This window comes from Leptidea sinapis, chromosome 34 (assembly GCF_905404315.1).
Source record: "Leptidea sinapis chromosome 34, ilLepSina1.1, whole genome shotgun sequence".
NCBI classification, from domain to species: domain Eukaryota; kingdom Metazoa; phylum Arthropoda; class Insecta; order Lepidoptera; family Pieridae; genus Leptidea; species Leptidea sinapis.
The window spans coordinates 1,701,758-1,729,461 of record NC_066298.1 but is presented as its reverse complement, the minus strand read 5'-3'; the positions used below and the strand labels follow the sequence as shown (position 1 = coordinate 1,729,461).

Genomic DNA, 27,704 nt, shown 5'->3' with positions numbered 1-27,704 from the left:
GCTGATTGTGAAGAAGTATATACGAGTAGATAATAGTGTGCTTCATGTGATTTATCAATGTGTTAGGCGTCCATTGCAGTGAACAAAGTGCACAGTTTAAAAAGCACCTTATTAGCATGGGGATAAAGTAGATATTTACTTAATAGGGTTCAAGGAGACTTCTGTGCTAGTACTAAATATTATAGATTCTATAATATAGAGTGAAACATGATGGTGTGTGTAAAGTAATTTCTCAATGTAGGTATAATTAGCGCATCGGAGTCACAAACTGAGTATGAATTAATATGAACCTTATTGGTGGAAACCTAAGGTACCAATTACTTTAAAAGGTGTAATTGAGTGAAATTTCTGTTACTAGACCTTTTATTCTATGGTAGAGTGCTACTAAATATAGGTGCATTTATTGTTCTGATTTGTAGGGTGTGACTGCCATGTTGTAGTAGGTACTAGGTAATCAACATGTTTATTGATGTGTTTTGACACATGTGTTTTATGGTCACTTTCATATCGGGTTGGTCATCCACTTGTGTTGTCACTTATAAAAATATAACTTTAGAAAAACATAATTGTAATAATAGGCAGTTTAATGCTATTCTCTTTTTGAAGTAGAAATAAAAGATAATATATTTATATGATATCTTTATTATATAACCAATCAATATAAATTCAACAGGACCAAAGTCTATGTAATATCAAAACAATAATGTCAAAATATGTATTATTAATCTCAATGTAAGTGTGCATGCAGTAGATTTTTTTATATGGAATTAATAAATAAAAAAAATCCGAAATAACACTAATTGTTCTAATATAAGATATTTTTTATCACAGAATCTGCAAAAAATTTTCAAAGTTCATCTGGATCGGGATTCCTTTATTCCTTTCCAAAACGCAAAAATGGTACAATTAATAATTATTCATTAAAAAATTAAATAATATAATTATGAAGACACTACAAATACCTTCTAACTGTTATATAGGTGCCCTAAATCTTTCAGGAGCACACTCTCAGGATGCCAACTGATACAAAAAAACAATAACAACTTACAAGGTCAAGAAGACATTTGCTTTATATTATCGTAAGGATAGGATGAAGAAGCAATGATGTCAGAACATAACCATATCTTCATCAAATAAAAAAAAATAGTACTTTTTAAATAGTACTTTAGCACCTTGTATCTGGTGTATTTTCAAATGAATTTTCTATATACATTCTACTATATATAAGTTCTCTATGTTCTTAAAGAAAATTACATAAAGGTAATATTTCAGTTACCAATATATAAACTACAACAGTTTATTATTCATTGCATCTATTATTACTACCTAAAGATTAGGTATATTTGATTGTTAATTTTTCTAGTGTATTTCCCTATTTTTATACTTATACATTCTTTCATAGCAAGCAACTTCATATCACAAGCCCAAGCAGCAAACGCTAAAAATATCACCAATTAAAAGTACCTACTGCTAGCATCTAGCTAGCAGTAGGCACTTTTGTACTAATGTTATGTTTACGTTAAAGTTTTCAACCTAAAATACCCATAAAATATTATTTTAACTTCCCATGAGGTTGGCATAGGTACTTCCTTGTAATTTTTTACAGTTAACAGTTCCCTTATTTCGGTGATTGGTAATTGTAAATAATGCCAAAAAGAGTTCAAATCAGGGGTTGAAAACTTGCATCATCAGCTCGTTAGTTTTGTGAAATAATGGCAAAAAAGCTCTTAAGAGATGGGCAACACTTGCGTATTGTCTAGAAATCTAGACACAAATGTGCTTCATAATATTATAATGTAGTATTAACATCCGCTTTGCATAATATAATCCTTCAATAGTATTCTCTTAATTTTATTCTATCATTTGTCGCCCCAAAATATATTTATCACAGGCTAAAGCTTTGCTTTGTTTCAGCATATTATCAATTATATTTTTTTATGTCAGTCATCAACCGACAAACGTTGAGGTTAAATCAAGAGAAGTGGCGTTAAGCGTTAAGATCAATAATCATTATCATTAATAATGGGCTGCCAATCTACTTTATTTAGCTTTTGAGCTCAGAGTACAGAACAAACCAGAAACCGTCAACACTATCAATAGTGAGACAGTATAAACAATGTACCTATAGTATAAGTTTCTTATATTATATTGTCAATCAATCAAAATCCATAGGTACCTTACATACTTTCATTTCTCTTTTTTAAAGTTTTTATTAAGTGACTTCATAATTACTTATAGTAACCTATATACAATTTCAATTGTAACCGGAAAGTGGTGAAGTCATCGTACACTGGTAACACTGTGCAGGCGAGCGATGAATACAAATGTGATTCAAAACTCCTTATGCATTGTCCTGTATTCTGAGCTGTTGAGTATAGAAATTATAACTTCACGGCCTTTTCATTTATGAATAGGTTCCTTTCCCTGTTTAAAATTACCTACTAACTAAACATTTCTAGTTTTTTTTAAATATAAGTAACATTACAACTCCAAACCCAAAAGTGCTAATATGTATTCTAATGAAGATTTTAAACAAAGGAGAATGCCCGAAAAATGTATGGAGTTTGGTCTACATTCAAAAATATTATGTCAAAAATTATACAAGTAAAACTATTGTGTTATCATTCGTTGGTTTCGCACGCAGCTCTGTTGAATAAAATCCGAAATAATATTGCCAATGTCACAAAGACTCGAAATAAATGTCCACTATAGAATACAAAACAGTCGTTGGTAAATAAACGTACAGCACGAAACGAAACGAAAAAAACACGACTGCGCGCGCAGAACGTAACTAAGCGCTCTGGAGTCGGGAGTCTGGATGACCTAGAAAAGAAACCACGTACCAATTACGAAAAAGACAAAATGGTTGTTGCCTACTAACTTTTCCCATGTCCGTGTATGGGTGTATGGTGATCTGGGTATTCTCCTCAAATTGTAGTAGCAGTTCTCGGCATATGAACTCACTTGGTGTCATTGTAATATAAGAAAGAGACCCCGCAAACTGCAGACTTTAGATCGGCCGATAGTTCGGATTGTATCTTAATCAGTATGAAAATGTATGAGAGTGCGCACATTATAACGATTCGGTATCGGCCAACAAAAAAGTTTGATGGGCTACACGGTTGCCTTCAAACTGAACAAGTCAGCAAATTATCGACCGACTGTTAAATCAGTACAGCGCTCTTCTAGGCGCGCACACCACCGATTGTTTAGTCGGCCAGACTCATCAATAGCCGATTTAAAACTAATAGCGAACTGTCCCTAAAACTGTCGGCCGATAGTTGTTTAGTATGCGCACTCATCACAGACCCAACTGTTTAGTCGGGCCAGTGTGCACACTTAACAGCCGAACTCAACCAAACTCTGGGCCGATCGAAAGTCTGCAGTTTGCGGGGTCTCTAAAGCTACATAGGTTTAATTTATTGCACACTTAGGCCGATTACATATGTTGGTATTATAATTTAAGTCATTTTTTTTGTGAAACTTACTTAATAACTTACAGTCTAAAAGCCCCAACCACAGCGTTTCAATTATTTAACAGTTTTTATATTTACTTATATCTTAATAATATTTTGTGATTTAATTTCTCTATAACAATTCTCATTCTAATGAGAAAATATTTACCTACACTTCAATCGTAAACAATGTAGTCCTAAGATATGCGTAACAAAATGTACTTAATACCCACTGTTTTCAATTTTTACAAATTTATTGTCTCATTAACTATATAAGTATCTACAGATAAGCGCGAGTTGAATGCAGAGTTGAGAAATGCGATAGTGATGTGACCTAATTATAATTGATGACCATAATCATGCGTGTGTCGATAAGTTTAAACAATGCTTTAAGTTTACCATTTTAAACTAATACTTAAATATCATATTTTTGTTCTGCCTTTCTTCCACACACATCTCTAAAACATTTTTCGCCATTTCTCGTGCTTGGCGATGAATAAAAACTCGTTTTTTGAAGTTATACTTCTTTAGGCGCGTTATGAAAATATATTTGATGAGAGTGAAATTTTAAGATGCGCGCGCATCACTGTAACACAAAAGTAAAGTAGGGTGAAGTTGGTTCATAACATTTTCTGACGTTTGCGACATTCGTTATTTTTTTTTTGGTTTCTTCTTGTTTCATATTGTTCTTTCTAGAAACGTAGAATAGCACGAGGAATAAATAATTTAAAGGATTTTTGCTTTGTTTGGCTAAAGAAGTATAACTTCTTGTGAGCATACATACTTAAGTCCACACACACTTTTTTTGGAACTGAACCTGATGGGCTCGGATCAGTCATTATTACAATAAAAAAAAAATTGCATTAGCGCAAAAACACGGTAATCGACGACCACGGCACAACACTACACAGTAGGCGCGCGAGGTGAGTCAACCCCAGGACCCGAATGCACTCAACTCGCGCGTTAACTTTATATAAAACACTTAGTTTAAACATCATATAAATGCCCTATTTGTATTAATAAGTCTTAAATCCACATAGAGAGTTTGTAAAACAGGCTGTTTAGTGTATACTCCTATAGCCATAAGCCACCTACAGCCCATTAGAGCTAGAAGGAGTGTCAATATCTTCCGGCATGTCTGTCATGTTCAGATCTCTGCTCGGTATAGAAATAAGAACGTCGTAAAAGATCTTTTTACTCCGCAGGAATGAGCTCTTGTTGTCAAATACCACGGAATCTGAAAATAAGAAAATAATAATATTATGTAGAATCAAGGTTAAATTCTCTTAAAACTAAAGCGTAGTGTGCGTAGTAAAAAAAATATCCAAAAGCTTCTGAAATTGTATTTTAAATTGTGTATTTAATATTTGTTATTTTTGTCGCATCACCTTATAGTAATTAGTGATAAGTTGTAAAACGATGAAGCTGTAAATGTTAATTTAATAGTTGTTAAGAGTTAGATTTAAAACTTCTAATCAAAGTTCAAACTTTTCCGAAGAGGAGGTAAAATATTTCTTGTTATAATCAAATCAAAATCAGTTTATTCACGTAGGTCACGGAAATGACACTTATGAATGTCAAAAAAATATATATATTTTCTTATTGAATCTACCGCTACTTCTTAAACGGTTGAGCTAGTGAGAAGAAGTAGCAAGAAACTCATTGCCACTCTTTTATATCAAGTTTTACATTTACATCGATTTACAAATCATTTCAATTACAATATAATATGTAAAATGATGCAACAAACACACTTAAACATCAATTAGTCAATGTCTTACACGAGTAAGTAAAAAAAGTAAATGTAAATTAATACAAAAGTTATTGAGTACAGTAGCTGCATCATCCACATACACCATAAATTAGTTTACTGAATGTTTACTGAATCGCAGAATTATATTAACAAGATGTCGAGACAACATATAGGCTACATAATTATTATCACATGGATGCAAGCATAGTCTTGTTGCTGCTTTACAGTCCAAGCAAACGGCGGGGTCGCGCGCATTGGCTCGTTCTCTATAGGTATGTACACATGTTTAGTTACTATAAAATACATACAAGTGGCAGGTCCAGTGACTGGCATGACTCCAATATCCGCAGGTCCCTCGGTGATCTTCCTGGGTCCCTCCACTACTGTCTCGTTTCCTTCCTGATCGCGTCTTTTAATTGAGAACTTAATGTCATGATTTTCTACGCCGACATCCCACCTGGATATAATAAACACATACATTATTGGACGAATATTTTTTATTCATCATTAATTTTTAACATTACGTCCATATAAAACTTTTCAAAGTACCCGACTAAAATTGAGGGCACAATACCACAGAGTAGGGTGATGGATACTATCGTATATAATACTTATTGTTAAAAAATACTTATTAATGAAAGTGTTTCAATTTAGGCATCCTACCGGTGGCAGGAAGTGAGGAGCGCGGGGCGAGGAACTAGCGATTTTTGAACAAAATTGTGCATTTAACAAAATTAGTCTATAATTTGCTATTTGTGTGGGATATTAGTAACTGCAATAACCGTGCATAAGGTAATAGCATAATACTCAACGAACACTTTGGAAATATTGATATAACTGAATATCGAAAAATTCATAAATTTTAATGAAAGAGAGGGTCATAAAGTAATTGGAGTAATGAAAATTAAAAAAAAGTATTTAATTTGAGAGTAGTATAAATTAGTAGAGTAGGTAGTAATTTTGGTGGATCGCATTGCATAGAATGTATATTGTTTTTGTAAAATGCCAAATGCTGTAAATGTTGCTTTAAAAGAATGGTGGTTCCCAATTAGTTGCCACTTCTTCTAATCAATCTTCAAAGCTCAACTTTTTACTACTATTTGCCAAGTGCCCCAAAAATGTATAATCTTGAGATTCATTAGTGTTAATTTCATGTTAAATTATTTTATGTCGTAAAATCCGGCAGTAAAAACTGTATCAAGAATTAAAGTAAATAAAAAAAAACCTACTTCAGGAGGCTCTCGTCCGTATCGTCTGGACACAGAAGGTCTACGATGTGCTTCTCTCCGGTCTTCACGGTCACTTTGGTATACTTGCTCTCTGCGTCTTCTTCAGATGCATTACGCGTGTAGTAAGACTTAGGAACTTTGCCTCCTGGTTTAACCTTATGAAAAAAAAATCGAAATCTGGTGAGTGTGAAAGCAAAAGATAAGGATGCTTGGCAGTGAAATAGATTGGCAATTATATTGATTCTAATTGTTAATCATTTATTCAGGCTCTCTGTTTTTATGTGTGATCACAAAAAAAAATTTGCTCACTGAGTTTTTGTAACTTATTCTAAATAAGTAATTATTAGTTGAAGTTTTACAAAAATACTCGCTGTGTGTTCTAAATAAATACGGAAGCCTTAAATGTAGTTTATAGAATTATTGTCTGTTTACCAGTGTGTTTGCCCGGATAAAACACAACTACAGAATAGATTTTTAGGCAAATTTTGCAAGAATACTAGTATTTTATCCACGTGGACGACATCGCGGGCAGCAGCTTGTTTTCTATATTATATTCCTGTAAGATTTGTTTTAAAAAATTATGCATTCGAAAGTTCGAAATAATCCTTACCATAGAGCTACACCTCGGGTCGCCATTTTCATCGACTAAGTTCCCGCCAAAATGAGCCGGAAGCTGGTCTTTGCCAATGATAGCCAATATATGGGGTTGGTATTTCTTCGGGTCCGTACCGTATATCTTTATTTTCGAAATCGTGTACTCATGCATAAACTTCTTCACCACAGAGAATGCGAGAGAAAAGACTTTCGGCGCTGTAAAATAATATAGATTATATAAATATAAATCTTATAACTATATTTACAATATTATGGTTACATAAAATTAAATCTATCACTACGGGGAAGCGTACCAAGAATACTGGCAGCATTTCCGCCTTGGATAGCTAGGCTTCTCTGTGCCCGAAATAGCTGCCACCGCTTGGGTTATCAGTAGCCCTATTGAGGCGAGAAGATAGCACTTTGTACATTCTCCGCGCCTCTGGGCCCCACGGGCCAAATGTCTCCACACCAAACAGTGACTTAGCTGTTGGCTTGGCTGTCTCTAGTCATACGATTATCGTCTGAATAATAAATAACTATTTGTCCGACAATTTTTGTATTAATGAAAATAGAGTCAATTATATATTAGTTATTTTTTAATGAGCGAATTTATTTTAAAAATTGTCGGACAAATGGTTAAAACTTAGTATCCCGTAACACGAATTATGTGGTAAAAAATATTGTAATTGATAGAGCTTTAGTCCACGATTATAATGCTACCACTCTAATTACAATGCTGGAACAGTTCAAGAAAAAAGCATTATAACCTCACCACAAATTATTACATTTTTAAGGGTTGGAACAATTTTTATGGGGAGGAAAGAAACGGAAACGCCTAGAATTCGTTTCCGCCGAAAATCGGATGAATAGACACTTCCTAAATATAAATACATTTTAATGTTTATCAATCAGTTGTATATTTAATACCTTTATAATTAATTCGTCGTAATTTCCATAAAAAATAATTAATTAAGATAGTACATTATCATTTTCAGAGTTAATAACTAATTATTGATAAATTTAATAATTCAATGTCAAGCATTGTATTATAAATATGTATTATCTTGCTTTAAAAAGAAGGTACAGATTTTTGCTCAAACATGCGTCGTGACTTGTATACATTTTTTTTTGGTTAATATTCCATTATTAGGACAGGCAAAGGGTTCATGCCCTTACAGCCATGTATTCGGTTTGTGCAATTATAAACTCATATGAGTTTATTTCAACTTGACTTACTTAGCTAAGTACAGAATATAACACATGCAAACAGTATCTACATTAGTATATCCACCAATTATACGATTACTAAAAACAACATTAACTTTTTACTTATATAGTAAGGTACAAAATTATATTATTACATTATTGAAGGTCATGTAGTTCACACAAAGTGAGAAAACGTCTCATTTTTATTCCTTGTAATTTGTAACACGAGTTGTAGTCAACACATGCTAAGCATTTATAGCAATCACGGGTTATTAGGTCGTCTATACCCTAATATATTTTATGTCTATGGGTTAATCATAGACTTGCAATATATGTACCTACAGACTAGCGTATGCGTCACGACATGACGTCCGCGTCACCGAGTTGACAACTGGCTGAATGTGAATCTTAAAGCGCTTGTTCATCAAGTTGCGCCCTGTCAAATAAAACAATAAAATTGATTGGAAACATACTCACCGTTAATTAAAAAGCAGGTCTTCAATATCTCGGGGTAGTTCGCTTCATATATCTGCAGTAAGGTGAAGACCATTTCAGCCGCGGGTTTCCACGCGTATTGACGAATGTTAAAACCTTCCAAGTCAAATATTACTGTCACCTGTAACATTATTGGTATAATATGTAGCGATATAAGTGAATTGCCAGATCTTTCCAGAAGAAATATGGGCATAAAGAACAGCAGAATAAAGAACTTGTCTCTTAGGTGGACTCGCAAATGAAGGGTTCCGTGCCATTCTGCAAGATATAACATGATTTTTAATATATTAAAGTAAAACTAATTATTATATTATATACATCGCCTCAAATTTTCTCGTCCATCTATCGCATGTCGCATCACAGCCGCCCGCGAAGTGATGGGGTGAAGTTGAATCATTAATTTCAACTAGGTACTGCTGTCAAATTAGATTGGCCAAAAGGCTCAAAGCGCCAGATTTTAGTTGTTGTTCCGAGATGGAGTGTGGGTTCGAACCCCACACCTGACAACTTTTTTATTAAATAAATTTTAGGAATAAGTAGATTATTATACTATAAAAGACACATGAATAAAGTTACTTCCCCTTAATAGAGACATCAAGAAAAGTGTTAATGGACACATATATATTAGTTAGTTATATATATTAGTTTATCCTATCTAGCAGTAAAGTAGAATTACTTATTAGTTCAGGCTAGATTGTAATATACTCGTAAGTTTTATAATAATAAGTACCCTAGAGGAGAAAAAAAGAATACGTAGTTAGTAGAGCATAATATATAATAGACACTACGACCGCTTCGGAAACAAATGGCGCGCACAGAGAGAAGAAGCGGCGCAAGAAATTCTCTCAACATTTAAATTTATTTAATATAGATAATGCCTGAACAGTGGCTGGGACTTTATTATAAAAGTGTATACATTTACCCTTAAAGCATTATGTAGCCTATCTTATATATCTATATTATGATAAAACAACTTTTAAATATTAAGTTTAATTGTACAATGTTACTTTGTAACTTTGTAAATGTTACTTTAATTGTAAAACATATTTTTCATAAAAAAAAAGCCCGCTGAGTTTGTTGCGCCCATTCTTCATTCTTCTCAGGCCTGAGGCATTCATTTTGGAATGGGTGGTAGTTTTTTTGACTTTTGTGATGTCACATCCTATTTTGAATAAAAATATTTGAATTTGAATTTGATGATTATTCCTTGATTAAGCCAAAACGGCTGGATGCTTATATGAAATTTGATATAAACAGACAGAAACATGTTAGCTGGACTAACACATAGATAGATACATTTTAACGTCAACGCGAAGTCGCGGGTAAACAGCTAGTTAGTAAGTTTAAAATTTATGAGAACCAGCTTGCTGTCAGAAGAAGGGGCGGAGTGTAAGTAATAGGGTTGACATACACATGCCATATTTTTTATCTGGGGTCATTGTTTTTTTATTTATCATTTCGCCCGACAATTTGAAATTATTAATTATATTCTTATCTTTTCGATGTAACCTTTCTTATAAACATAATATAATTATCACGTATTGCGTCGCTCGTCGTAATCCACCGTTTTTCAAATGCAATGCACATAATATAGATGCATATGCATCTGTATTATTGCATGCTATTTACTTATTTAAACGGTCGCTGCTTGTGGTGCCTTTTAAAACTATATTCAACGTAAATAAATCTAAGTATAGGATTTAGAGATTGACAGCACAATAAATATGATCAAACACATAATTGTTTATGGATTATATATTACCTTTAAGGCAGCGGGTCCATGCGTCAGAGCCTGTTTCCTGCCCATAGCCAAATAGTTCTCTAAATGCCGTATTATCATTCGAAGTAGATCGGTCCTGCTTACGGAGTGCAGTAAGCCCCAAACATCAAGTCCGACGAATGGTACTATTATAACTGAAAAGTAAATTATATTTTTTGATTATTTTTGGATTTATTTCGTACTTACTATATTCGATACATTTTTTATAGTAGATTCACCTGATGATAAGTGATCACCGCCGCCCACATTCTGCTGCAACACCAGAGGAATTACAGCGTCGCCGGCCTACTGTAGGTAATACTAAGATTCAAGGTATTGTTTTTATACGCTTTATATTAGCTTCACCTGTATGTTTGTATGTTTGTAACCGACTTCTTCTGGCGCGATTTTGACCCACTTTTCGTTCAAACTTTGTAGATTTATCGAGGACCGATGACATTACACTAATTTGATAAAGTCCCCACGCTTTGTTTACAATATATTTTTTTTACACTATTTTCAATTTAAATTTATTTTCTATTTTTTAGTTGAATTTTATATAAAGCGTGCTTTTTAGTTTTTTTTAACTATTATTTATTTTAATGTCATTGTTAACAATTTGAGGAAGAATAGCTCATAGTCTTCTGTTTCTGTAGCTGTTTCTACAGCTCAATTTCTTGAGAAGAAAAGGTTTTCACTCACAATTTTAACAATGATTACGAAGTTACTGCAATATTTTAATGTATTTGGGATAGATATCTAAGTTAGTGTGCGGTGTATATACCTACAGCCATCCATGGTCTTGTAATTTTTTGGGATATTATTTAAGAATTTTGTAATTGTCGTATACACTTCTTTTAAAAAGCCGTGGCTACGCTCCTGTGATTCCTTTGGTGTTGCAAGAGAATGAGGGCGGCGGCATTGATGTGTCGACCAAAATGAGCCATTTAAGTTGTAAGTACCCATTCGATCTAAATATTAAAAATTATACAACTATAAAAATATTAATTCATCATCATCACCGGGAAGACGTCCACTGCTGGACAAAGGCCTCCACCAAAGATTTCCACGACGATCGGTCCTGCGCTGCCCTCATCTTGACCAGATCGTCGGTCCATCTTGTGGGGGGCCTAAGAACACTGCGTCTTCCGGTAAGTTGTAAGTAATAATAATAATATTTATTATTTTGATTAAATTCAATAGTTTTAGTCTTACTTGGTGATCCTTCTTTGTCAAAACCCGTAGTGCCGCTAGGGAAATGTTTTAAGAGAACTTCTGGTGGCTGCCATGACGACAGGGTTGTGTCTACACCCCATTTTTCCCGCCATTTCATTGACTGCAAGAATTGTTATTATGTTATGGAAATATTTAAAGAAATCGTCGTCAGCTTTAAGAATGGATACATGGATGTACTAAGCTATTGTTAAGATTAATGAACCTAAATAATAATAACTCTATTGTATCCGCTTCCAAGCGGTTACAATAGAGTTTGTTAGGTTCTTTTATTTATAGCATTGGTAACAAGATCATCAGCTTAAACCAAAATACAATAAAAGAAGAATATCTAAGACCTTACATAACTTATACGTCTAGATAGTCTTTTGCTGTTAAACAACCGATAAAAAAAGGCCAGGTTTATTACTTTAATGTGCGTGACAAGCTACGTCTTACACTCGCGATTTGTATGACACTTTGTTAGTGTGTGTGACTTGCTCAAAGCTAGGTTATAAATAGCGCGAATAGCCTTCTTCTGCAGCACAAATATTGCATTAATATCGGCAGCGCTGCCCCACAGCAATATACCATAGGACATAATACTATGGAAGTAACTAAAGTATACAAGTCGCGCCGCATCTATGTCAGTTAATTGTCTAATCTTTTTAACCGCGTATGCTGCAGAACTAAGTCTGTTCGCCAATCCTTCAATTTAATTATATTCCTTCCCCATTGTAATTTGGAATCCAGAGTAATGCCAAGAAATTTAGCAGATTCCATTGGTTTTATCACCTCTCAGCGTAACAAAACACTTGCATCAACATTTTTGACATTTGGCACGGTAAATTTTATATAATTCGTTTTCTTGCTATTTAACAATAGGTTATTAGCCCTAAACCAGTACACGATGTCAGATAGAATATCGAAAATCGAAACAATAACTACCAGTTATAAAAAAAATTACCAGTGTGAGACTCCTATGCACAGGATCCCGGCTGGATGTGTACCAGCGCCTATTTCTGCCGTTAAGCAGTAACTTGTAAGCATTATTTTGTTTCGGATGAAGGGCACCGTAGTGAAATTACCGGGCAAACGAGACATTAACGTCTTATGTCTCAAGGAGACGAGCACAATTGTATTGCCCTAAAAGATTTTTGGGTTTTTTCAAGAATCCTGAGCGGTACTGCATTGTAATGGGCAGGGCGTATCATTTACCATCACCTGAACGTCCATCTCGTCTCGTTCCTTATTGTCATAAAAATGTTGCTTAGATAATTTATACGTCTAGATAAGTCTAAAAAGCGTTACTAACATATTGTATACGTGGTGGGCAATCACAAATAAGGATTATGGAATACATGTGGGTGTCCTGCTTCTATAGTGCTACCGGATAGCCTATAGCCTATCCGGTAGCACTATAGGGTTTAAAAAAATGAAATCAAAAACACTTACATCTCTTAGCATTTTCTCCGCTGCTACGGGATCCCATTGTCGCGCTGAAATTAAGAATTAATGATGGTTTTTAAAATATATTTCTACTTTTATTCATATCATAAAGTATATTTATCACTGGGCAACTTTTAATTTCGCTTTATCGGGATTACGACACAGCCGTGTAAAATATGAATAAAAAACATCGATATCAACACTAAAATATAAATCTGTATCATCTGTCTGTAATTCCTTTTTTGTGAATGAATGACGCTGGAACCATTTCTAAAAATCTAAATGAGGTGGTTGCTCGATGCTCGATGCACGATTTCATGCACACTTTCATATGGCCTTGAGCGAAGGCGTAAGTTGCAAAATCCAAGATTATTGTTTCCACAAATCTGCCCATTTTCGTGGTGGCCAAACCCACAGCGTAACATTTACACTGGTGGGGCTGGGAATTAGGCCTCTTAAACGCCGCATAACGCTCAAATAATTTATTTATTTATTTATACATAATTTAAATTTTACACTAACATTACAGGATGAACCTAATGCGTTAGTATAGTCCTACTAATATTATAAATGTGAAAGTTTGTATGTCTGGATGTATGTTTGAACTTTTTTAACGCAAAATCTACTGAATAGATTTTGATGAAACTTTACAATAGTATAGCTTACACACCAGAATAACAAATAGGCTATAATTTATAATACTATAGTGCGAATAATACAAGATATAAAAGAAGTGTGATTGTTACTAATGAATACAACTAGCGCCATCTCTTATCAACTAGCAAGGAAAAGATCAATATAATTTATATAGCAAAACGTTTGCCGGGTCAGCTAGTTGTCCATAAAAATTAATAGGTACAATATGGCAAATTAATAGGTACAATTTAAAAGCTTAGTCATATCTATTACCCCTCGTTTACACCAAGAAACATGTCAAAAACTTGTTTTATACAAAACTTGTAGAATACTTATCAAAACATAATTATTTGTTTTTAACATGTAATGCTATTGTCTGAAACATTCTTGCGTACACACTGTGTTGCAAACAAGTTTTTATACAAGTATAAAACACATGTGCGTTCACATATAGATTTGAGACATGTTTGATACAGTCTGATTACATTGACTGCGTTCACACCAACATAAAACATATATGTTTTTAACAAATATTGTTAATTTTATTGAAGTTTATGTATAATACTTATCTAAAACAAGTTTTATACTCTATCCATGCTTGGTGGATAAAGTTTTAATCATTTACCGGACAGACCGCTTCTTTTTAGTGGAAAAGAAGAAGATAAATGGAGTGGTCAAAGACATAAGCATTTTTAGCAATATTTATCTCGGCTTATATTAAGATTCTTTCGATACTTTTAGTACTCGATACTCTCAAGCATGAGTAATTTATTTATTTATTTATTTATTTATTTAGGCACACAAACAAACTACAATAAATTTTGAATTAAATAATATAGTATACAATATATATATATATATATATATATATATATATTTACATATCTGTATTGTAGTTCACTAACAGCGTGCACAGCATGCTTTTTACAAAGGTAACAAAATTTTAGTATCTGAATATAGCATAAACATAAAAACGAAAAATATTAAACTATACATAAACCATTTAAAATGATTACAATATTGTGTCTTATAAATATAATTTCAAATATATTATTTTTTGACAATATTCTTGAATTCTGCCAAACTTTGACTCTCTTTGATCTCTAGGTTTTTATTTTTATGAGATAATTCATTATAATATCTACACATTACATTATTACAAGGGGATTATAATACGAGGTATTATTTTTGTACACACACAGAGAAAAAGTCCTTTGTGATCTGGAATTATGAAAAGTGTTAAAATTAAGCGATTCAACGAGATAGGGCGAGTCAATATTGGAATTTATTATTTTGTAAATAGTCAATAAGTAAGTAATGCATTAACTACATTTTGCCTTTGATATCCGATGCAAATACAAAGAAGAATATGAGTCACCAGTAGCCTCTCTGGTGTTGCAAGAGAATGTGTGCGGCGGTGATCATGTATCACCAGGTGACCCGTGCGTATGCTCGTTTGTCCTCCTTTTACATAAAAAAAATAATTGCTCTGCTGGAGTGATGGCATCTCGTGAGTCTCGTGAGAGGATGGAGTCTCATACTGTGAATTCTGTTAAGAAAAGTATAGTACAACTTTTTGAAGCAAATTCTCCAAAACTGGTCTCATTCTAACAAAATTTCTGAATTCACTTCTGTCTTCTATTCTTAAATCATTCAATAGGTAAGGAACGATAGGCCCCTTCTTGCTGTCGTCTCCTCAAAAATGATCGCGACCAGTACTTGCGTGGTTTTCTTGAATTTCATTCTGTATGATGTACCTACAAGTATACTGCACTTATGAAGCAAAGTTCCGCAGTACCTTCACTTTCTATAGTATGTGCCAGTAGTCAATTATTGTGTTGTCAAATTCATTATCTTCTGTCTTAAACAAGTTTAGAAACAAGCCTACAACAAGTATAAAACATTAGATCATATACATGCAGACAACTAATAGGTACAAACAATTTCATACAAATAACAAGACAAGTTCCATGCAAATTACAAATACAAGACGTGGTATGCAATGTTTTCAAAATACAAAAACATAAAACTTGTCGTAGACAATATTTGTATGAAACTTGTCTTGTCAAATACGTGTAAACCTACCGCAGTACCTTGGTGTAAACGTGGGGTTATAGTCACACAATAAGAATAATAATAAATAGATATTCGTCACACAATGTCAAATGTCAAAAACAGTTGAAATATAATAGAACTAACTGAATTGTAATGAACATAATATGACAAAAAAATTTAACAAGACAATATTTTGTCTTAATATTCATATAATTTCTAATATACAAGAGACCCCCTTTGGGAACTCAGTCAACGTACATGTGAACAGTTCGATACGTTCTGATACGGCATTAACCCCCTTATTCATAATAGTCTGCTAACTTATAGCATTGCTAACTCTCACTGTGTCTTCTTCTATTGACCTAAGTCAAAATGAGAAAAAACACTCCTAAGTGACTGTTTAAAGTTAGCGGACCATTATGAATAAGGGGGTTAGAGTGCGCAGCAATAATATATCTTATTTACAGTTTGACCTTCCGGAAGGAATTTAGAGTGCACAACAGTGATTCCTCTGGTGTTGCAGGAGATTTTGGCATGGTTTTTTCGGTTTCGGTTCAGTAATGGGAAGCCGTCAATACGAAGGTTGTTTACTAGTTTGCATGTCAAACTAGTAAACCCACATCGACACCAGTAACAACGCGATTTATGAATGTTGGGCTATAATTGACTTGTTCCAGAATGTTTTCAGCGACTCTTATACGATTGAATTTTTGGAGAAAATTCAGATCTTTTGGGGCTAATTTTGCGGCAATATGTTTCATTCCCAAGTCATTATTTAAAATGATTTCGGATTTACTTGCGAGACACACAAAGTTCAGCGGCTATGTATCTCAAACTTGAATGAGGATTTTCAGTCAATACCTATTTCCTTGACATTTTTAATTTTTAATAAGGAGGAGGACAAATAAGTGTAACCTAAGTGATCACCGCAGCCTATATGCTCTTGTAACACCAAAGGAACTTACGAGCGTTGGCGACCTTATAAAGCGACGAGTGTTGCAAGAGAATGTGACCCTCTCGCATAAAAAAAAATCATCCCATTTTTTATGGAATAGAAGGACAACCGAACGATAGCACAAGGTGGTGGTGAGACGCAGGAGGGCGCGATTAACAACACGCACACGATATATTATATAGTCGACGGCATACTAAGTTAGATTGACGTTTGTCTACCTCCCCCGCCCTGCCGCTCACATACATCAGGCGGTGACTAGCGCTTCCGCGCACACTATAGCAGATGATCTGATTATAAGGACTTAAGGCGACACTAAATGCTAGCGACCTTGAGCGATATGAGTTCACGGCTGCCGGCCCGCGATCTATGTAACAAAGCCAACATTTTGTAAATTCTTGCGTGGAAATCGTAATATTTTAACAGGCGCAAACAGTTTATATGCTTACAATTCTCATTATTGATTACTAATCTGAATAAATGTACCTACACAAAAAATTGTCAAAGCTATATAAAAACCTTTTCTTTCTTGTTTGCCCGTTTTCTGCTTACCATTCGCCTTAAGTGATCACAGCCGGATAGCCTTCATTTTTAAAATTTATGTTAGTGAAAGTGAACACATTAAAGTTTGCATCCCAGAAGGTGTATGAATACTTAATCTGTGTTCAAGTATATTTTGTTACTGTCTTTACATCGTGAATATAAGAGACAGCAAATAACTAAATCATTGATACGAATTTGATATTTTCTGTTTGTTCCTCCATTAGCAATGAGGCGCGACTTTGGTTACCGTTAGCGTGAATTGAACAAAGGAGAAAAATCAAGTTTATAATGTGATGGCATTATAAACTTAAAATGGTTAACACCTACACCTACATCTTCTAAAATTTTACAAAGCGTCACCACTGTCTGATGGCAGAGAATTTATTAATCTCTCTTTCCTGAAAAATATTAAAGATGGAGGGGTCGATTTCCCAAATCTGTTAAGTAGGGTTCGATTGGTGGTTGTAGTATATAGTTGTCATATATATAATAGTTGTCACCTACAACAATTTGGTTAAAAGAGCTGGCATAGATATTTTTCGGCACTCTGCCTCATGTTTAAAAAAGGAGGTCAAAAAAATTAAGAAAGTACTGCAAGATGGTTAGTCATTATTCTTAATTATTGTTGTTTTTTTTTTTATTATGTAAAAACCTAATTATTTTTTTTAACAGTTTTTTGCTTGTGACTTTACTTATGTTATATTTTTCAAAATTGTCTTTAGCTGTTAGTAACACAAAGTAAAAAGTATTGGTTAAGGCGAGGTTTTCCCAACACTTTAGGCAAAAATCGCTCGAACGTATATCTAAAATATTCGATAGGTACGCATGGACACGGGCATGATTGAGAACGAAATGCGATGCGGGTCAAGGACCGCGTAATATTTTTTAAAACTTACAGTACGAATTACTGTGATATTTTTTATGCATTTTTGAAGTAAATCTTTTTTATCGACGTATGAGAGAAATGTTATATTACGAGCAAAATTATTATTTCAACATTATGGATATCGTATCGGAGATTCTCGAGGCTGCAGAGAACGAATTTGGGATCATTTTTGAAATCCAAGATGGCCGCCGCACAAAATTATTACTTCAACAATATGGGTATCGTATCCGAGGTTCTTGAGGGTGCAGAGAACGAATTTGAAATCATTTTTTAAATCCAAGATAGCCGCCGCGCAAAATTATGATTTCAACAATATGGGTATCGTATCCGAGGTTCCCGTGGGTGCAGAGAACGAAGATGGTGTCATTTTTGAAATCCAAGATGGCCGGCACGCAACATTATGATTTCAACAACATGGGTACCGCATCCGACGTACTCGAGGGTGCAGAGAACGAATTTGGGATCATTTATGAAATCCAAGATGGCCGCCGCACAAAATTATGATTGCAACAATATGGATATCGAATCCGAGTTCCTCGAATCATTGTTATTACAAAGAAGGTATATTATACGAATTAAGCATGTCGAGTTAGCCTATAAGTGGAGTGTACAACATTATAAAATATTTTTTAAATATGTTCGTAGATTATGACAGTTGTATGCACGTTGGCTTCTTAATAAATATATAAATAGATAAACATTAATAATAATAAGTATTATAATATCATGTTCTTTCGCAAATTCCAATGATATTTTTGCTTTTAACTCAGTCGACCATTGTAAAAACTAGAGACAGTGAAAATATCTATTTGTTTTTTTTTATGGAAGAGGTGGACAAACGAGCGTACGGGTCAACTGATGTTAAGTGATCACCGTCGTTCTCATTTTCTTGCAACACCATAGGAATCACAGGAGCGTTGCTGGTCTTTGAGGAAGGTGTACGCGCTTTTTTTGAAGATTTCCATGTCGTATTAATGAAGCTTATTCCACAGCTTGGTTGTACGTGGAAGAAAGTTCCTTGAAAACTGCACTGTGGAGGAACGCAACACATCCAGAAAAAAATATTTTTTGTATTAGTTTAAATCAAGAACAGAAATGGATTTTTAATAAAAATATATTACAAAAAAAAAAGACACGTGGAAGTCGTACTCGCCCACCGACGATTCCGTAATTTTTTTTATGATTTAATTATAATTGTATAATACTTTTTCAGTATTTTCCCTATACTTACCGTCGTATATTAGTATTTACTTCCCAAATTTCCAAAAGTGTCCAGATATATTTTTTTCCCTTTTTTCGTAAACTTAAAAAAATCTGATTTTTTTTACAGCTTTCGTGTTTGTCTAGGCCGAAAGTGTGTCGTTTATAATCTTTATACTAATAATAAACGATGCAACAGCCTTTAAAAAATGGTCGTATATTCTACTACCCCGAGAACCTTGGGCAACAATTTCATCATATTAAAAAAAAATTGTATGACACTGTCAGTGCGCATGCATTTCTCAAAATAGAGGTTAGTTCTAAATACAATATTTTCGACGTTTTCACAGCTAATCAAAACGTTTTTGTGGTAAAGGTTACTATAACATAAATGACTTTCTTAATGATACAGATTGGGAAGGGAGTGACCGCCCTCAGGCTATTAAATAATAAGTTTAATTGTACATTATTACTTTATATATTGTACAATATTTTTGTTGTTTGTGTCGTTCTTCGCAGGTCTGAGTCATTCATTTTCGAATGGGTGGTAGTTTTTGACTTTCAATAAGTGATGTCACATCCTATTTTGAGTAAAAATATTTGAATTTGTCATAGTCTATATAGACGTATAAATGATCTAAAAAATGTTGACATATTATTATTAAGTAGTACTTTATATAAAAGATAAGTAAGTGAAGTGATATTTGTTTAAGATGTTTTTTCTTCTTTATTATTAGATGTTTAATGTAGGTAACAGTGTAAATGTTAGTTTGTAAGTGAATTTCTGTGAAATATATTTAACGATCTACTTTTTACTTTGGAATTTTAGCTTGTGTTTTTTTTTATGGAACGTTAAGTTTGCTTGTGCTTAATTTAAATATTAATATAATTTGTAACAAACAGTTTGTTTTCCTAAATAAGAAAATGATATATGTGGACCTGGTATATGTGTAGATATAGATAGATTTACAAGCATTCAATAAAAGATTTCAACATTTTAATAAACAACGTCAAATCGCTACGAAAATATTCAGAACATTACTTAAACGAACAAGAGTTATCTGATTTTTGTAAGATACTGCCTTGTTGCAACTTTAATCGTTTATTACATAAATACAAGAACCTCAATGGGTTGAAAGATAATTCAAGATTAATATCAGTGGCGGTGTATTTTTAATTACAGCAAATAATTGTTGTTCAAGGTTATTTCACTGCGATATGGGACAGTAGAGTCCTCGAATGGCGACTACGTACCGGAAGACGCAGTGTTGGCAGGCCCGTCCCCACAAGATCACAGTCTTATAGGAAAGTATAACATTCTTAAAACTATCAATTAATAAATACTATAAATAACTTTATCATAAAAAAACAATGATAAATTAACATAACATTACTATTACTAATGTTAGTTTTTATCAATATTATGTATTTTATCAATTCTCAGTAGGTATATATCATAAAAATTTAAATAAAAATATGAAATTCAAATACTTTTATTCAAAATCATTTATTGACCGTCAAAAACTACCACCCATTCAAAAGAGACTGCCTCAGAACCTGAGAAGAATGGGCGCAAGAAACTCAGCGGGCTTTCTTTTTATATAAAAATATGGATTACAATGTGATATCGTACAATAAACATTAATAATTAAAGAGCCTGAGGGTGTTAGCTTTATTCCCAGTCCGTGGTGTCATTAAGAAAATCGTTTATGCTATAGTAACCTTTCCCACACAAATGTTTCTTGACAATTCTTTTAAGTTTCGTAACACATTTTGTTTTGTACATTTTCTTTCTTTCTTCTTTCATATTGTAGAAGCATATACATCGCCCAACAAAAGACTTACTAACTCGACCCAACCGAGTAGTAGGCATAACTGATAAAGTAGTACTGATACTGGGAAAAATATATAGATTGACATTCTTGGATGGCACACAAATACCAAAATACAAGATGGATCCATGAACTGGTCAAGATCGCCGGAATACGTTGGATGAGGGCAGCACAGGACTGATCGTCGTGGAGATCTTTGGGGAAGGCCTTTGTTCAGCAGTGGACGTCTTCGGCTAATATGATGAAGAATATACTTCTTTTTAGTTGGTCAACTAGACAACTTGTATCATACTTCAGCAACTATAAGACTCCTGTAACTCATAATGTCTACTGAACCACTACCAATGAACGAGAATTACATAAATTTCAATATATTGTGTAATTTCTTTCTAACTGTATAAAAATAATTTAAAGATATTTAAATAAGAACGTTATTTAACTAAATTATGCGTTATTTATTTATTTATTATATACGGGCGAACCCTTTTTACAATATTAAAACTATGAAACTGATACAATATTTACTTAACTAACAAATAATTATATTTACCAACACATCTTAATTTCTAATTATAAATAAACATGGTTTTAGTGTGTCTTGCCACAGATAGTAAACTAGTATTATATAAATCAATCCAGTTTATCTGGTTGTTAGTAGCTTCGCTGAGCCAAAAATAGGAGAGTGATGATACACACCTGTTTTCAACAATTGAGTAGAAAAGTAAGTGTCACTCTTTAACAAGATTCTACTAGGAACAGAAAAATTTAATAAAGCTAAAAGTTGACTACAATCAATATTACTTGATAAAATTTTAAATGTAAAAATATAATCACATCTCAGCCGAGCCGAATAAAGAGTGGGTATATTCATGACTCGGTGCATAAAACCATAATCGTGAATAGAGTACGACATAGGAGATCCAATTCGATAAGCCACATATCTCAAGTAAACATGATTCAGCCTTTCGAGCGTATCAACCTGATATTTTAAGTAAGGATTCCAAATTACTGAACCATACATTAAGTTGGGATATATAAATGAATAATAAAGCACTCTAAAACTAGCAATATTATTACATTTTTTGGTGAATCTTTTAATAAAGTTTATTCTTCTTGTAGTGATGATTTTTATATAGACTATGTGATCATTAAATGAAAGTTTGCTGTCAAAAATTACCCCTAAGTCTTTAGTTGAAGTTACATTCGGTAAAGCAATGTTATGTATCGAATAGCGACTGGAAGAGTCTTGTTTCCATCCGAATTAAATACAAAAACATTTCTTGATATTGCATGAAAGCCCATTAAGGATGCACCAAGATTGAAAAGAATCAATATCAAGTTGTAAGAGTATTCGGTCATGGTCACTAGCGATTGCTTTAAATATTTTCATATCATCCGCAAATAACAAGAATTCACTATACTTAATGCAAACATTAATGTCATTTATAAAAACCAAAAACAACAATGGACCTAGATGGGTACCTTGCGCTACACCTGAGTTGACATGAATAATCGTTGATAAAAAGTTTTTAATTTTCACACGTTGAATGCGATTCGATAAGAATGATTCAAACCATTTTAACAAACTTCCAGTAATACCATATCTCTCTAATTTTCTAATCAAGAGTTGAATATTAACTACATCAAAAGCTCTGCTTAAATCCGTGTAAATGGCATCTACAATCAGATTCTTATTAATATTAGAAACTAAGTACTCAAGGTAGATACATAGGTTGGACATTGTTGATCTACCCGCCAAGAAACCATGTTGTTGGGGAATGATAAACTTGGATAAGTAGGAAACCAATTTATTATAAACCAATGAGTCGAACATTTTTGCAATGACACTTAATTTACTAATTGGTCTATAATTACTAACATCTGACCTATCCCCACTTTTATATAAAGGAGTAACATACGAAAGTTTCCTGGCAGTAGGAAACTTGCCAATCTTAAGAGAGCTATTGAATAGCTTAGTCAATAGATCGGCAAAAAAACTTGAGCATTTTCTAACCATCAGTGGGTGAATTGAATCTGGACCTGGACTTGTATTTACGTTAAGCTTACAAATTTCCATCATAATGTCACCCCTGGTGAGTGTTAAGTTTCCGTAGCAATCATTAAAATCAAATGGTAATTCAGTATTGCCAAGATTAACATTCATATAAACACTTCCAAATTTATTGGCAAATAAATCAACTATATCTTGACCATTATCGGCAATAATATCATTTGAGTGAAAATACGAAGGTAACTCTCTCCAGCTATCAATCGAATTAACATATTTATAAAAATTTAAACCATCACTAAGAAGCGAATTTTCAGTTTCCCTAATGAAAGTATTTTCATCTCTTTCATGGAGAGATTTACACAGAGACCTTTGTGATTTAAATAAGTTAAAATAATATTAAGATTGATATTTCTTATACATAGCATGTAACTCTTTGTGCGTTATAATAATATTTTCGTAAGTATTTAATACCTTATTTATTACAATATTAGAAAGAATTCTATAAACGTAAAACAGCACGACGAATACTTTTTTAAGGACTTTTCTTTTATTACGCCGGAGAAGTATTACTTCTTGCGTATAGAAGTACTACACGGCCACATTATCTCGCTGGACCTCGCTAGAACGTAAAGCCACTCTGGTTTCCCTCTCACCCTCTCGCGCTCAGCCTGTTGCATCAGTACGGTTTCCAGTTTCATTATAGTTAGGTACATGTCGTGATTCTTGAAGGTGAACATCGCTGTTGGATTATACCCAACTAATACCTATGCTGAGTAGCAAAACTTTTGAGAAAACACCTTATTATATTGATGTAATCGTAATTTTAAAAAATCGTAGTTTTTTTATTAATAATAAAATAATAGTGACACATAGTAGTACTAGTTGACCCGGCAAACGTTGTTTTGCCTATGTGTTATTCTGGTGTAATACACACAGAATTTTTTATAAAAATAGCTCCAGCCGTTTAGGAGGAGTTCACTGTCAACACACGTACAGAAGAATTATATATATGTATTGTATGAGAGGGGGCAAACTCACGTGATAGGATGTGGTATTAAGGCTATATTATTGCAAAGTTTCATCAAAATCCATTCAGTAGTTTTTGCATTACAGAAGTACAAAGATACATCCAGACAAACAAAGACAAAAGACAAACTTTCACATTTATAATATTAATAGGATTATTTCATATAAGAACAAGTGATGCTTGTTTTGCACAGCCTAGCGAAACTCTCTGAAACGTGGAGTGATTGATAGATTTACAGATGACGGCTATAATCTTGTAAAAAACGGAGATAGCCGAAATCCACTACGTTTTAAGCGACTGTTCGCTTTCAAACGTAGCCGGATTATACTTCGTTGTCATAAATCGTAATGACTATTCCAAACGTATGCCAAATTACTTCACGTTTCATACTTAATTTAATTTTTTACTAAGGCAGTCGCGCCTCTTATTACAAGGTATGTATTTACATTCTCTTTGGTTTTGCACTCCGTAACAAAGAGACTTTGTGACGTCATCGACGTCAAGTGACAGGTCCAGTGATCATAATGTAACCGGGTAGTACACACACTTATTATATTGTAAATCGGTCCAGCCGTTTTCTAAAATTCACTTGGGCAGGACAGTTATATATGGACTAAAATTGAGATCTAGACTATTCTCAAATTCACTGGAACACACAAAAAAATCATCAATATCGATCCAGCCATTTAGGAGGTAGTTCAATTGTGAATCTTAACTATCCTCGAATCCACTTGAATAACACATAGATTTTTTATAAAAATAGCTCCAGCCGTTTAGGTTCACTGTCAACACACGTACAGAAGAATTATATATATATAGTATAAGAGGGGGCAAACGGGCTTAAAGCTCACGTGATAGGATGTGGTATTAAGGCCATGGACATCCACACAGCTGGGGCAAGAGATGCGTTGCCGGCCTTTAAGTTGGGAGTATGCCCTAAGCTTGTAGGTCCTTATGTCTAATACGTTCAATTAATAGATGATTAAGATTAAGAAGATTATATTATCTTAATATATAAATTACGTGATAGGTTGTTTGCCCGCGATGGTCTCCTAAACTAATGAACGAATTTTAATGGGGATTACTTGATGGGGTGCAATTTAGTCCAACTTGAGAGAAAGGATAGTTTTTATTTCGATTTGGGACCCATAATTATTTTTATTTTTAATATTTATTTTGTATGGACATATTTTCTATGAGAAAATTTATTGACGCACGGTTTGACAGTTCTGCCGTGAATCAATTATTTCATTATAACAACAGGGAGCACATTTTACGAAATAATTCTTGATGTTATGAAATATTATTGACAATTCATAAAAAACAGTATTATTTAATATGTGCCGAACAACGTCTGTCCAGTCAGCTAGTATTATATATAGTAATTATAAGTACGGTCTACATATAAAAACAACTGAGGATACTTTGTGTAACTTATGCATGGAATTATGTATCTGAGGTTATCATAATAATAATTATATCGATAGAATAATCATAATACTGACATGTGTCGCGCAGACGTGTCAAGTTTAAAGGTTTATCACCAAAGCATGCATTTATACATTAATATGTTATTAATAGTCTAGTATAAGGTCTCATTTTCATCGTCCTAACACATTAGAGTTTCCACATATTCTTGTAATTCTACTGCTCTTCCTTTTCCAATATTCGTATACGTAACTCTCACATTGTTTTTGTTTTATATTTTACATAGCTACTCGTGAGAATCTGTAAATTGCTTTCGGTTATTTTATCATGTAACTATTGTAAAGTATTCAGCTGTAGATTCTCCAATAATATATATAAATAAATAAAAAATATATACATCCAAATTAAATCAAATGTGTAATGAAGGTTAGAGAGCTAGGATAAGACTAAGATACTCATATATTAAAGGGTGGTTAGTTTTTCGTCTTATTAAATATTCTCCTTCATCATCGTCATCATCATCAGCCGGAAGACGTCCACTGCTGGACAAGGGCTCCCCCAAAGATTTCCACGACGATCGGTCCTGCGCTACCCTCATCGAACGTATTCCGGCGATCGTCGGTCCATCTTGTGGGGGACTAGAAACACAATCTTCGGCCCGGAAAATCTTCGGATAGTAAAGTTTTCCAATCTCATTTATTTCGCGACCCCATTACCTACTTACAGCTTGAAAAATTCTGACGACCCTATTTCAGTTAGATAAATAAATTCTGAGCAACACTTAAATTGCGCTCGTCTCCTTGAGACATAACATGTTAAGTCTCATTTGCCCAGTAATTTCACTGGCTACGGCGCCCTTCAGACTAAAACACAATAATGATTTCACATTACTACTAAAAGATCTACTATCTTCTGTAAGGATTTTATGGACAGTGTCGACGTGTTTTGGATGAAAAGAGACCAAGAATATTCCGAAATGGCAACGGAAGCTCTACAATTATTAAGTACCAGTCGCCACTCTATACCTGTGTGAACTGACATTATGTTGGATATTAAAACTAAAAAGAGATAGGGAGATAAATATACTTCAATTAGAAAATGATGTGATTTTTTTTACATTGCAAAGTAGCACCACGAATTGATTTATTTTGAAAAAGCAAGGTATTGCTCACTAAAATTCTGCCGGAGACACCCAAATTTAGTCCTCAAGGTATAATATAATATAATATTCCTTAATCCGTCATGAATAGACAGACAAGTGGCTCGAAAAAAATAATGTAGTAAAAGTAATACCTCTAAGCCATCTCAGCAAAAAATGATCATTATGTTCGGGCTTGAGTACATCTTTAACGCTCCTCCGAAACTGTAACAAAAAATATTAAATACAATTAATTAACAATAGTAACATCGCGTTTGGCATTATTATTCTAAAAGGTCGCTTCTAACTGAACATAAACATTATTAATATTCACAATGATATTCCATAGTTTCATTATAAACAAAACATTACAACACGAACTAATGAGTTATGGTGGTGACACAAAAACGTGTGCAGGGGCAAATTGACGTCAAACGGTTAGAGATTCGTTAGATTTTTAAAAAGTTATTGATGTCGTTTACTGATTAGGTAACGTACTTTCGATATCAGTTGAAATTTTTTTGATAGCTGTAATAATTACGGAATAATCGCCTGGTCATATTTATTCAAATTCAAATTAAAAAAAAAACTTTATTCACTGTAAAACTTTTTATGTTACTTAGTGCAAGGATTAAGTACAAAAGTTACAATAGCATTCAAATGAGTGTAACAATAAATTTAAAAACATTAATCCTAACTATCTTTATCATTCAAATGTTGATGATCTCTTACATTGTAATAGGCCTTAGATGTTAATTTATTTTTTCCGATACATTTAAAATTTCTAATTGATAATATTTTAATATCATTTGGGAGTTTATCATAAAATATAACACGGTCC

The 27,704-nt window shown here is 33.4% G+C and overlaps 1 protein-coding gene across 2 annotated transcripts in view; it reads right to left on the bottom strand.

Annotated features, from left to right (window-relative positions):
* Nucleotides 1-624: 624 nt before the first annotated feature.
* The window catches only part of LOC126974894 (SEC14-like protein 2), a 67,060-nt gene continuing 39,980 nt past the window's right edge, over nucleotides 625-27,704 (bottom strand). Inside the window, exons 2-11 of one of the 2 annotated variants that reach the window (XR_007731591.1) lie at nucleotides 27,019-27,088; nucleotides 13,162-13,205; nucleotides 11,710-11,830; nucleotides 10,498-10,649; nucleotides 8,718-8,856; nucleotides 7,048-7,247; nucleotides 6,438-6,592; nucleotides 5,517-5,665; nucleotides 1,504-4,692; nucleotides 625-1,464 (exon numbers count right to left, since the gene is read on the bottom strand). Coding sequence is in view for 1 of the 2 variants with exons in the window: in XM_050822608.1 (XP_050678565.1) it covers nucleotides 4,547-4,692; nucleotides 5,517-5,665; nucleotides 6,438-6,592; nucleotides 7,048-7,247; nucleotides 8,718-8,856; nucleotides 10,498-10,649; nucleotides 11,710-11,830; nucleotides 13,162-13,205; nucleotides 27,019-27,088 (1,176 nt within the window). In the remaining variant the exon portion in view is untranslated. Of the gene's footprint in view, nucleotides 4,693-5,516; nucleotides 5,666-6,437; nucleotides 6,593-7,047; nucleotides 7,248-8,717; nucleotides 8,857-10,497; nucleotides 10,650-11,709; nucleotides 11,831-13,161; nucleotides 13,206-27,018; nucleotides 27,089-27,704 lie in introns of both variants that reach the window. The other variant, XM_050822608.1, reaches the window with a different exon arrangement.